The sequence below is a fragment of the Oncorhynchus mykiss genome, chromosome 23 (genome assembly GCF_057628025.1).
Source record: "Oncorhynchus mykiss isolate SJ-2025 chromosome 23, ASM5762802v1, whole genome shotgun sequence".
NCBI classification, from domain to species: Eukaryota; Metazoa; Chordata; class Actinopteri; order Salmoniformes; family Salmonidae; genus Oncorhynchus; species Oncorhynchus mykiss.
In genome coordinates, this window is record NC_143044.1 from 28,971,327 (window position 1) to 28,984,860 (window position 13,534).

At 40.0% G+C, this 13,534-nt stretch overlaps 1 protein-coding gene across 1 annotated transcript; it reads right to left on the reverse strand.

The window, feature by feature from the left end:
* Positions 1-5,936: 5,936 nt before the first annotated feature.
* On the reverse strand, positions 5,937-13,500 carry LOC110502706 (F-box only protein 9). Its single transcript, XM_021580954.3, has 13 exons — positions 13,100-13,500; positions 12,044-12,121; positions 11,323-11,457; positions 9,844-9,901; positions 9,383-9,470; positions 9,136-9,263; positions 8,714-8,828; positions 8,398-8,516; positions 8,106-8,196; positions 7,918-8,013; positions 7,700-7,793; positions 6,866-7,026; positions 5,937-6,711 (listed from the first exon to the last, which is right to left on the reverse strand). The coding sequence occupies exons 1-13, from the start codon at positions 13,100-13,102 to the stop codon at positions 6,603-6,605; spliced, it is 1,275 nt and encodes a 424-aa protein (XP_021436629.1). The 5' UTR covers positions 13,103-13,500; the 3' UTR covers positions 5,937-6,602.
* Positions 13,501-13,534: the final 34 nt, after the last annotated feature.

Sequence of the window (13,534 nt, forward strand, 5' to 3'; positions counted from 1 at the left end):
TGAAACTGTTTAGGGTCATCAAAGACATTACCATGATGGAGCATGTTAAGTTTGTCATTGAAATCTTAGAAAATAAGGAAACGATTAACAATGAACTTTTTTGACAATGCAACGCTAATGCTTAAAATAATCATAAAGAAATCTCATGAACTAAAAGTAATATTCACTCCAAATGTGGTTTTTGGACTCATCACAATAGTCCCTAAAGAGTTGGAGAAAATAGTGTTGATGCATTCCAAAAAATCATGTGCATAACCATGGTAGCAATTGAAAGGGTACAGTTTCGAGGGAAAATTATTAGACCAAAAAGACCAAAAAGTGACCAAAAAGTGAGGTCACAACAGTTGACACAAATATGAATCCAGACATTACATTAGACTTTGGGCATTTGACATTTACTGTACTTTTTGCCTCATTTGTTGATAACGAAATCTGAAAAAACTCTGGATTCCTGGAAAATGTGGGGTAGGTGCAACATAAGACAAAACATTTTTACAATGGGTTTGAGTGAGAGAACTAACTGGTATCTCCAGGTGGCCACACACCTGTCCGAAATAAGCACTGTTCCTAAGTAATTCCAATGCACTTTTATGACTCAAAGAAGAGTCAACAACTATGTGGTGCTTTTTTGAGCTCTCCTAGCTGTGCCATTGAGGAACTAGACCAAGCTCACTTGTAGTTTTGTTTGGAACACAACAATTCAACCCCGCCCTCACACAGTTACTGTTTTTGTATACGTAATCCAAAAACGGTCCACTACAAATCACAGTCTGGGTCAGGTGGGCATTATTTGGATCCTGTTCTATTGCCAACATGACTAGCTAAGTTATAAAATACGATATTTCAGTGTTATGCTTTCACAATGCAATTCAGGGAAACATGCATTTTGATGTGCATAAAAAGGAGACGTGTGCATTCAGGTGTGTGTACCGTGGATAATTTTCTTCACAATAGACAAACAGGGTAATTCTGTTCAGAACAACCAAGGGTATGACGCCATGTCATCTTGTAACTGTACACCAAACATAGTGATCATAAACATTGACACTCTATTTGACATGAGTTTTATTATACGGAAATATGACATGCACATTTGGACTCATGGGTGTTTCACTTGCTTGTATGACATCAAAGCGGTATTTATTATAATCCTCAATGTCTCAGTCCTCTTAATTTACAGTATTTTCCTTACTAAGAATTTATATTTTTGCAACAGTTGCCCAATTAGCTGTGGGGATGGGGGCAACTTCCATCCCTCGTGTGGTGCTCAGAATGGCTGTCCATCAAAACCAACTCATTCTTTACATATGTAGCGCTAATGCTGAAAATCATCTCCAATCATCTTCTAATGAACTATACAGTGCCTTGCGAAAGTATTCGGCCCCCTTGAACTTTGCGAACTTTTGCCACATTTCAGGCTTCAAACATAAAGATATAAAACTGTATTTTTTTGTGAAGAATCAACAACAAGTGGGACACAATCATCAAGTGGAACGACATTTATTGGATAATTCAAACTTTTTTAAATCAAAAACTGAAAAATTGGGCGTGCAAAATTATTCAGCCCCCTTAAGTTAATACTTTGTAGCGCCACCTTTTGCTGCGATTACAGCTGTAAGTCGCTTGGGGTATGTCTCTATCAGTTTTGCACATCGAGAGACTGACATTTTTTCCCATTCCTCCTTGCAAAACAGCTCGAGCTCAGTGAGGTTGGATGGAGAGCATTTGTGAACAGCAGTTTTCAGTTCTTTCCACAGATTCTCGATTGGATTCAGGTCTGGACTTTGACTTGGCCATTCTAACACCTGGATATGTTTATTTTTGAACCATTCCATTGTAGATTTTGCTTTATGTTTTGGATCATTGTCTTGTCGGAACACAAATCTCCGTCCCAGTCTCAGGTCTTTTGCAGACTCCATCAGGTTTTCTTCCAGAATGGTCCTGTATTTGGCTCCATCCATCTTCCCATCAATTTTAACCATCTTCCCTGTCCCTGCTGAAGAAAAGCTGGCCCAAATCATGATGTTGCCACCACCATGTTTGACAGTAGGGATGGTGTGTTCAGCTGTGTTGCTTTTACACCAAACATAACATTCTGCATTGTTGCCAAAAAGTTCAATTTTGGTTTCATCTGACCAGAGCACCTTCTTCCACATGTTTGGTGTGTCTCCCAGGTGGCTTGTAGCAAACTTTAAACAACACTTTTTATGGATATCTTTAAGAAATGGCTTTCTTCTTGCCACTCTTCCATAAAGGCCAGATTTGTGCAATATACGACTGATTGTTGTCCTATGGACAGAGTCTCCCACCTCAGCTGTAGATCTCTGCAGTTCATCCAGAGTGATCATGGGCCTCTTGGCTGCATCTCTGATCAGTCTTCTCCTTGTATGAGCTGAAAGTTTAGAGGGACGGCCAGGTCTTGGTAGATTTGCAGTGGTCTGATACTCCTTCCATTTCAATATTATCGCTTGCACAGTGCTCCTTGGGATGTTTAAAGCTTGGGAAATCTTTTTGTATCCAAATCCGGCTTTAAACTTCTTCACAACAGTATCTCGGACCTGCCTGGTGTGTTCCTTGTTCTTCATGATGCTCTCTGCGCTTTTAACGGACCTCTGAGACTATCACAGTGCAGGTGCATTTATACGGAGACTTGATTACACACAGGTGGATTGTATTTATCATCATTAGTCATTTAGGTCAACATTGGATCATTCAGAGATCCTCACTGAACTTCTGGAGAGAGTTTGCTGCACTGAAAGTAAAGGGGCTGAATAATTTTGCACACCCAATTTTTCAGTTTTTGATTTGTTAAAAAAGTTTGAAATATCCAATAAATGTCGTTCCACTTCATGATTGTGTCCCACTTGTTGTTGATTCTTCACAAAAAATACAGTTTTATATCTTTATGTTTGAAGCCTGAAATGTGGCAAAAGGTCGCAAAGTTCAAGGGGGCCGAATACTTTCGCAAGGCACTGTATGTCAGATTCACTCCATATTTTGTATTTAGACTCATGATTGCACGTAAAGATATTGTTTCTACATGATGGAGTGCTTGCTTTGTTATCCAATTGATCTTGTCCTTTTTGTCATCTTGTGAACCCCGTTCATTGCTGCTCACAGTTATATTTTTTAAATTTAAAATCCTAAATCCTGTTCCCAAGTTTATCTCAATGATTGTAGGCATGGAGTGCCAAAAGTTCATAATTTTGCATACACAGTGGATAGGCATAATTTTGGCGTTGTGTTGAATATGTCACCCAAAATGGTGTGAGATGGTACCTGTGGGATATATATATATATATATTGGGTCAATCTCAGGCTTGTAAGTATCTAAAGAAATGGGCATTTGGAAAATTGAATGTATTTGAAAGAAATTTTAATAATGCAAAGGTGCCATCTTTATAGAGGTCACTGAGTGATTTCACACCATTTTGTCTCCATATATCAAAAGCTTTGTCTGCAAGGGATGGTGGAAATAGCCTAAAAACTAAAGGTGAGTAGGCAAGAATATCACTAATATCTAGGTTCAGCCTTAGGTTATTCCATATCTTGAGAGTTTGTCTGACCAGGTAATCTTTACTGAAGGTAGCAAATGGAGCTGGTAGGGGAGAGCATACGATAGCTCTTATTGATGTGGCCATACAGGATTTAGATTGTATAATTGACCCTGGAGTTAAAGTCAAGAGGCTGAATCCAAAACATGATATTATGAATGTTTGCAGCCAAATAATATTTCTGAAAGTGAGGGAGCCCCAAACCCCCTAGTTCTTTTAGATTTTGCATTATGGGTTTACGGATTGGTGGCTTTTTTTTATTCCATATAAACTATGAGATCATTGTGTCCAGCACCTTTTAAAGTTTTAGATACAGCAATGAGGTAAACACCTGTGAAGACTGTACTTTCACTCTCAAATGATCCCTGGAATGTTACTAGGGTCAGATTCTTCTGCATGTGCGTGATAAGTTGAATTACTCCTTTTTAACATGATCTATGTATTCGTCGTCTGGAGCTACCAGGTGCATAGAGAACACTGTCACAGTGTCAAATTTATCCAGTAAGTAACTTTATCCAGTGAGTATGGAAACTCTCCTTAGAGAGGTTCGCCTGCACTGTAAATTCATGACTCAGGAGAGCTATAGCTCAAAACCAGTTGCAATAATAGCTTTGTCTGTTGTCCATCAGTTGATCAGATTTGAAAGTATTTGCATCAAATGGCACTGATCAGAACAATGAATTCTGTGAACGATAAATATTAGAAATTGTCATTTATATTTTAGGTCTTGCTTTAGATATTGCCGTTGTTGTAACAATAGTTTATGTACGAGGACATTTTATGAGAGCCTTAATCTCTCATGAACAGATGCAATTACGTAATATTTTAGTTATGGGTGTCTGAGAGCCCTAGCTACTGCACAAGACCATTCCTCTACAGTAGCAATTTAGTTTCTATTTAATGTTTCCCAGTTTGTATATTTATGACCTACTTTATCGCAACATATTATGCAGCAAAAATCACACTGAGAATGTCATGGATTGTGTTGAAAATTAATGAAGTATGATGAAGTAGATAAAGGTGTCCACTCCACCCTCAGAATTCAGCCTCTGGTATGACACATTCTCATATTCTCAGTATCTATTTACCCAAGGTCACCCTAGTATTACTGGTACTACCTGTATTCTTTGAATTTCAACCTCAACTCCATGGAACGCAAAAAATAATAAATACATTTAATGTACAAACTAAACTCACAATTCTGTATCATATTTAATATTGTTTGGATATATATGTGCATGGTTCATGCTGTTTTAAACCAACACCTCTCTTACACTCAAGTGTTTGCCTCCTTGTTTTCACTCACTTACATCAAGCCATGACGTTTGAATGTGATTTTCTCCAAAGCATTTCCTTAATAGATGTTGCTACTTATGTTTGTACATGTTTAACTTTTTCCCTTAATTATGGTGTTGTATTGTAGTCCACATATGCCTTAATTACAAAAGGGACCAAATTATGTTGTAGAGATGTCTCTCTTTGAAAGACATTTACAGCCACATAATACTGAAAAGTGGAAGTGCTATGTTAGCTGTTTGTATGTAATCAAATGATAAAATAATTGTCTAGTTGAGAATGAAACAGCATGACATTCTCATGTTCTCCCAATCTGGGAATGGACTGCAAGATCAGTAGTGTATCTACAGTAGTCTGTAAAAAAAATATTCTCAGCTTTCTAACAATGCAAGTAAAGCCAGTCTCGAAGCTGTTGCATTTGTAATGTCCTAGATTGGAAATAATAAAATCCTTAATGTTTTGTCTATCTCCTGTGATGTATTTCAGGCATCGTTCTAGATCAAGTCAAAGCCAGTACTGCTTCCTCAATAACCAGGGTAGGCTGTCATTGTAAATAAGAACTTGTTCTTAAGTGACTTGCCTAGTTAAATAAATAGCACTAGGATCTTATCACCCCCATTGCAATTATCATTTACAATGATATTCCCTATACACATCTTTCACACCTTCCTATTATTAAGCCAGCTATCATACAGTAAGCCTATTATTTAAATATAGATACGTATCACCCCATAAGTAATCATAATTTGAAGCTTGTGGGGATTGTCATGTCACAAATCCTAGATGATTTCTTCCTGTTCTTATATGCTAATTTTCCCTGGTATGTGACCAAACTATCACCTGGGGGAATACTTTTCAATAGACTGATCCATGGGTTATAAAAAAATGATGGCTCTGAAGATTTAAAAAAAACAACAGGATTGGAAAACATGGCAATGTTATTTATGACGCTTATGAGGACACACTATCAAAAGGTCATGTGAAAAGACAAGATTTTACCATTCATTTCACCATTATCAAATCAGAGGTAGGCTGATTTGAGGTTATGCATTTCATCAAGTCCATTTAGATAAATATCACTAAAGAGAGCCTTTACAATTTTTATTTGACATTTTGTAATATGATACAAACATATAGTAAATCAAATTTGTTTTAATCTAAATCCATTTCAGCCCTGGGTTCATAGAATATGCAATAAGTGGATTGATTATGTGTGCCCTGGTCAAGAAAAGTGATTTAGAATGAAATAATTTAAATGTGTGTTCGGGACGAGGAAGAGTGTTGTATTACGATTGGGGGTGTGGTAAGAGGAACTCCATCAGTGTTCTGCTTTTGTTGTGCGCCTTATAGTGATAAACTACACAGTTCCCACTTTTGTTTATTCCAGTTGATTTACCATATGGGAGAAAATATATTACTAGAGAATTCACAAAAACAATGTCATATTCATTGTTGGAAATGGGTGAAAAATCTATTATTGACATTTTATGTCATCATACTGATCAGTAGTGTATCTACTAGACTAGTCTTCAAAAGAAGAATCGGTAGAATAATTTTTGTTTTCTGTGACAGCCATAGACACAATGGCTATGCGGCACACACACAAGTTTAGAATCAGATGCAGGTTGATTGGTATACATTCATTAAAAATCATAGTTCAGCCCAAAGCCAACAGGCAGAGAAATATGCATTTAGTTTAAGTGTTGTGTAAACTGTTGGGTGGTGACGTTTATCTCTTCTCTCTAGGCTTCCTTACAGTGGGCGTTCAGAAAATGCTGTGTAGCTTTTCACACGTGCAAAGAAGAAAGATGCATACATCTGGTCCAAGTCGAAGGCAGTGACAACCGTTTCTCCGGTGGATCTAAAAAAAACAAAATCACATTTATGCTGCTTTAGGAGATGGATACACCTGAGAACTCAGTGAAAAGTTAAATTCCCAATCACTTTTCTCTCTTGCAATGACATTCATTGAATGAGCTGTGTCAAATCAAAACCCTAACTTCCCAGTGTATCACCTGTAGTTGATGTGGCAGGAATGGTGAATCCAATTCAGCTTGTTGAAGCTCTGGCGCCCGCCAGACGACAGCTGCAGTCCAACGTGAAAGCTGTGCTCCGTCTCAGGCGCCGCTGGGTTCCGCCGGCAAAACCGAGAGTTTCTCTGGTACTCTGCCACCTTCTGTCAAGAGAGAACACACACACAGAGATAAGTGACAGTAAGAACTGGACAGCCAAAGCACTCTTCAATCATCTGTGAACAGTGACGAGTCCAAAAAGTATTTTATCCTATCCTGTGTCCTGCACCAGTTAATAGGTAAGGAAACTGACTATCTTGTTGGGTTTAAGGTATAACAGGAAAACAAACGGGCCCCCGAGTGGCGCAGTGATCTAAGGCACTGCATCACTAGCTGTGCCACTAGAGATCCTGGTTCGAGTCCAGGCTCTGTCGCAGCCGGCCGCGACCGGAAGACCCATGGAGCGGTGCACAATTGGCCCAGCATTGTCCGGGTTAGAGGAGGGTTTGGCCCGCAGGGATGTTCTTGTCCCATTGCGACTCCTGTGGCAGGCCGGGCGCAATACATGCTGACACGGTTGCCAGGTGTACGGTGTTTCCTGTAACACATTGGTGTGGCTGGCTTCCTGGTTAAACTGGGTTGTGTTTCGGAGGACACACGGTTCTCAACCTTCGCCTCTCCCGAGTCCGTATGGGAGTTGCAGCGATGGGACAAGACTAACTACCAATTGGATACCACAAAATTGGGGAGAAAAAGGGGTTAACAGGAAAACAAAATATGCAAATACCTTCCCACATCAATTAATCCCTGTCCAATGCTGTAACTTCTCTCACTCACCTCTTCTTTTCTCTTGGAGACAACAACAAAGACTTTGGTTTGATTGTCTGTGTCCTGCGACAGACGGTAATGACCACACATAATGGACTCCACCCTGTGTAGAGGGAAAAAAGCCATGAATGTTACAAATCCAACTGTTGTGACCATCTAAAAACACACTATTACCCTCAAATGTGTTACCCAGACTTGGATGCCAGTGTATGTTGCATTTTAAATACCTGGTGTTCCTGCTACGCAGACGAGGAACGGTGACCAGTGGGTCCTCAGGCGTGGTCAGCATCATGACTTGGCCATCAGGGAAGAAACGCAGATATCTGGGGACACAAACAGTATAGCTAGTCTTGTCCGACTGTACAGTCATTCGCATGTCATAACAAGGACACTAGTGACTGACTGAAGCACCGACCTGTAATACTCCACCTGGTGCCAAGCCCTGTAGAATCCATCAAGGGACTCCTCTCCCTGACGGATGTATGCCGTTTTGCTGATGTAAACACCTGCAAAGTCAACATTGAATTTACCAAACATAACAAGCATCTGATCAAATGGGACCAATCTAGTTTTAGCTATGCAACCTTTGCTAGACATGGCAATTGTGCATTGGTATTGAGAAAATTGAGAAGTATATGAAACATCCACATATGTTAGAAGGGTTTTTCTTTCTCTAAGGATGATAAGTAATATTCCTTAGTGTTTACCATCAAAGCGCACACGTGGCCTCTCAAGAAACATCTCCCTCCAGGAGTTGAAGGGTACCAGTTTGGTACAGCTCCGGCCCCACACTCTTAGACAGGCCAAACGCCAAATTTCTGGGTCCCTGAGGAGAAATCAACACCAAGGGCATAACAATCTGTTTCATTTAAAAAAAACAATACATCATTCAGGAGCATGTTTTGATAGTGTATAGACAGTGTTTCACAGCACTAGAAAGTTCAGCATGAATTAAACTTAATCAAAACCATGTTTGTGGCAAGTACATTTAAAATATGTTGGATTTGTAATGACTGGTCTAACCTAGCACAAATGTAGAAGCCTCTACAGACTAGGGAGAGCTGCTCCAGGGCACGCAGGTCCAGATCACTAGACACAACCCAGCGGAATATGTATATCAAGACCTCTGGAGGCAGGGCTGTGGACAGAAACCCAAAGGAACAGACTGACAGTGAGAGAGATGATGTAATGTATAGAAGTCCATCAACATTTGTGTAAAGGCCAGACAGAAAATCCAGTATACTAATTGAGTAGTGCAAATCCAATATTCTCCCAGACAGTGGTTAATTGAGTGGTTCCAATCCTGACCAAGATCCCACTGGGATTGAAACATTGTATGCTGGTGCATCTTAATAAACCACTGTGGTAGCATGAGAGTTGCCAACATAACTTTAATGTTATTGGATGTGGGGATTGTTCCTTTCTAACTATTGCAGAAACTCTACCTGAGATGTGCATCTGAGTCATCTCCACCTCAGGAACACATATCTTCAGAGAGTTGTCTTGCAGAATGAGCTGCTGATGGAAGTAGGCCAGTAGATCCTCTATTTCACCATCCATGTCCTTCTCATTGCTAGGAAACAGATATGCAGTATCATTCATATGGTAGAACTTGTATGGAAAAGAGGCATGACACTTTCAGTATGTAGTCATCATTGTAGTGTTACTGTATACCAACATATTAAGACTTACCCACCATCTGGATCAGGAGAACGACTGTAGTTGATTTTAAACTCAATGTCAGGCACAATCTGCATTGCCCTGCGATAGTACTTAATTGCTGCAAATTAGGGAGGGGAAAAAGTTTAGCTGTTATTTTGTGTAAAACCATTATTCCCAATCCCAACTATAGCCACACAATAATCCCATTCAAATCATGGTACCAATATTAACATTTGAAATCGTAATTACTTTTAAAATCATACTTTAAGATGATTTAAACATGATGTGCAAAAAATTCTAAATGGTACCATGTTGCAGGGAAATAAAACCAAAGCATGGATTGCGGTCATACCTTGTCCATAGACTGCTTACTGATTAAGGAAACCAATGTGTAATTTTGTAATTTGGGTGAACGATACATTTAAAGGTCAATCATTTTGACCATAAAATACAAATTAAATTTTGTGTAGCACATCTCGTCTCAGACATACCTTCATAAACAGCTCCATTTTCTTCTTCCTCAACAGCTTTTAGGAACAACTCTCTGGCCTAAGACAAAGAAACAAACGTTGAGAACGATAGTGAAGATGATGCTGATAGCAGGCAGTAAAATATGGTGTAAAACTAATATTCTATGATAGTAAAAATATAAAACTCATCATGCAACAATTTCAAAGATTTTACTGCGTTACAGTTCATAAGGAAATCAGTCAATTGAAATAAATTCATTAGGCCCTAATCTATGGATTTCTCAAGACTGGGAATACAGATATGAATCTGTTGGTCACATAACTTTTTTTTTTTTAAATAGGTAGGGGTGTGGATCAGAAAACCAGTCAGTATCTGGTGTGACTATCATTTGCCTCATGCATTGCGACATCTCCTTTGCAGAGTTGATCAGGCTGTTGATTGTTGTCCCACTCCTTTTCAAAGGCTGTGCGAAGTTGCTGGATATTGTCAGGAACTGGAACACGCTGTCGTACACGTCGATCCAGAGCATCACAAAACACGCTTAATGTGTGATATGTCTGGTGAGTATGCAGGCCATGGAAGCACTGAATTGTGTACAGATCCTTGGGACATGGGGCCGTGATTTATCATGCTGAAACATGAGGTGATGGTGACGGATGAATGGCACGACAATGGGCCTCAGGACCGCATCACGGTATCTCTGTGCATTCAAATTGCCATCGATAAAATGTATCGGGATTCATCTGTAAAGAGCACACTTCTTCAGTGTGCCAGTGGCCATTGAAGCTGAGCATTTGCCCACTGAAGTCAGTGACAATGGCACACTTCAGTCAGTTCAAGACCCTGGTGAGGACTACGAGCACGCATATGAGCTTCCCTGAGACGTTTCTGACAGTTTGTGCAGAAATTCTTCAATTGTGCAAACCCACAGTTTCATCAGCTGTCTGGGTGGCTGGTCTCAGATGATCCTGAAGGTGAAGAAGCCAGATATGGAAGTCCTGGGCTGGCATGGTTACACGTGGTCTGCGGTTGTGAGGCTAGTTGGACGTACTGCCAAATTCTCTAAAACTACGCTGAAGACGGCTTATGGTCAAGAAATTAACATAAAATTCTCTGGGAACAGCTCTGGTGGACATTCTTGCAGTCAGCATGCTAATTACACGCTCCCTCAAAACTTGAGACATTTGTGGCATTGTGTTGTGTGACAAAACTGCACATTTTAGAGTGGCCTTTTATTGTCCCCAGCACCTGTGTAAAGATCATGCTGTTTAATCAGCTTTTTGATATGCCACATGTCAGGTGGATGGATTATCTTGGCAAAGGAGAAATGCTCACTAACAGGGATGTAAACAAATGTATGTGCAACATTTTTTAGAAATACATTTAGTGCATATGGAACATTTCTGGGATATTTTATTTCAGCTCATGATTGGACCAACACTTTACATGTTGCGTTTATATTTTTGTTCATTGTAAATGGCTCTAACAAAACAGCTTACTTTTTCCTCCCGGGCCAGTTCCTGTTTTCTTCTCAGGTCTGCAGCTCTTGACGACAGTCCTCTGTTCCCCCCATTGGACCCAGAGTTGGGCTTCAGTTCAGACATCCATTGGGCCCTGAACACATTGAGCTCCACCTAGTCACATGAACAACAGTGTATAAGTGATTAACATTAAGGGTTTCCCTAAGTGAACTGAGCGGTCTTGCAAGATTAGCATGCTCTGAGGTTGCCCCATTAAAAAAAATACATAGAATACTGCAAAGAATTCCAGGAGCCTAGAACTGATATTTCTGGTTCCTTCACATTGTTTAAGTGGAAGACAGACAATTTATGGCAGTCTGGCAAGTTGAGCCTGCTCTGAGAATGTTTTTACTGATAACTAAATAAAAAATAATTCCAGTACTGATCTGATTCTTCCCCTATTTGCAGGTGAAAGGCAGGCAATATAATATGGCATTTCTGCGTGTAAATAGCTAATTGATCATGATCTTCAGGCAACCAAAAAAGTACTCCTGACAAGTGCATTTCAGACTTTAATGTCAATCCCTGTGTACACACAAAATGCAATAACCCTCAATCTTGTAAACTTTGTTCACAACTGAGTGTATAGGTATGCTATCGTGGCAAAAAAAACTGCCAATATGGATTTCTATTAAACTCTTCATTATCACTCAGAGCGGTCCTGAGACAATTGTTTAGACCTTTGTATAGGCCATCTTACTTGGAGGTTTGAGTCAGAAACTTCATTATCCTCGTCATGATCTTCTACAATGCCACGAGAATTGATAATGCTTTCAGCCTGCAGAAGAAAAAAAACGTATTGTTAAAAAAACCAAAAAGCAACTAGGCCTAAACATGGCAGACTATCAAACGTGGAGTGTCTGACTGTTTTAACAAATAGGGCTTAAATCATCAGCAAATATTGATAGACATTCTCCCAAATTACAAGCCGTGTTTATGGACGTGAAGCGGTTAGACAAGACAGACAAACCACACCCAACCAATATTCAAGGAAGGAAAAAGTGATCAATGTTTAAGTTACTTTGAGGTGTGAGCATGCAAAAAAAAAAAAATGCACAAGTTAACAACACTATTATTCAAACAAATTTGGCACCACAATAGCTAGCTTGCAAACAAACAAGCACCCTTTCTTGGCTTCACCTATCCCCAACATGGCACTAGCTAGTTGACGTTACCTAAACAATTGCAAACTCAACTCCACGATTTATGATGAATTTGAACAGCGACGTGTGCGGCGGACTGGAGTTTCTATGTCACATAAAAGTGATCAAAAATGTGTATTTCCGCACGAAATAGCATTAATTTACACAGAGGACACTGTCGTGGGTAAATGCAGGCTATTATTCGGTTGCTGAAATCCGTCGTTTTTTACATGTTTATAAAAACGTATCGGACGTCGGAGCTCCAATCCGCCCAAACTAGTTGCCCTCAACTCCGTCGTAAATCGTGGAGTTGGCTACTTAAAGAAGCAAGCAGGGTTTAGCATGCCATTGCCATGTTTTATTTGTCAAACAGTTAGCTAGTATGTATATTCATCTGTTGACACCTGGCCATTTTAATTTATCAATACATTAAGTATCGGTAGCTGACTAGCGAGTTAGTTCGTATCCTTCGTGTTTACGAGACAGGTCATGCAACCACCAGCAAAGCAGTAGGCGTTAGTGACCATACTTGCTGGCTAGCTACGTTAGCCTAGCTAGCTAGATAACAACTGCCTATGTGCAAGGCTTAGCCATAGCAAACGACATTGAGCTACCATCGTGGTCTTCTGTTGTCCGTAAACGTATTCAAATGAGTGTCTACAGATCACGGTCAGAAAAACGGACAACACATCGGGGAAATTTGAGAGATCGCAGAAATGCAGCCATTTCGTCGACTTGCCTCGAACAGCTGAGTACTTGTACTGTGTTCAAAACGACTGGGAACTCGGAAATCTCCGACTTCACTGCGTTACATACAACGGGGAACTCTGGGGAAAAACGAACTCCGACTGGGAAACTCGTTCTGAATGGTCACGCAACTCGGAATTCCAAGTCAGAAACTCGGGCATCTTTGTTTAACTCCGAGCTGAAGATCACTGACATCATGATTTGACATCGTTCTTTTCCGATTTCCCAGTTGTCTTGAAAGCACCAAGTGTAGAGCATAAAAAAAAGAGAGGGGGGGGGGGGGGGGAGAGAGACGGAGCCAG

Coding starts and splice junctions, on each gene's coding strand:
- LOC110502706 (XM_021580954.3), bottom strand. Junction 9,902..11,322: donor AACTGGCCCGGGAGGAAAAA/GTAAGCTGTTTT, acceptor TCTTTGTCTTAG/GCCAGAGAGTTGTTCCTAAA. Junction 6,712..6,865: donor TCCTGCCACATCAACTACAG/GTGATACACTGG, acceptor TGTTTTTTTTAG/ATCCACCGGAGAAACGGTTG.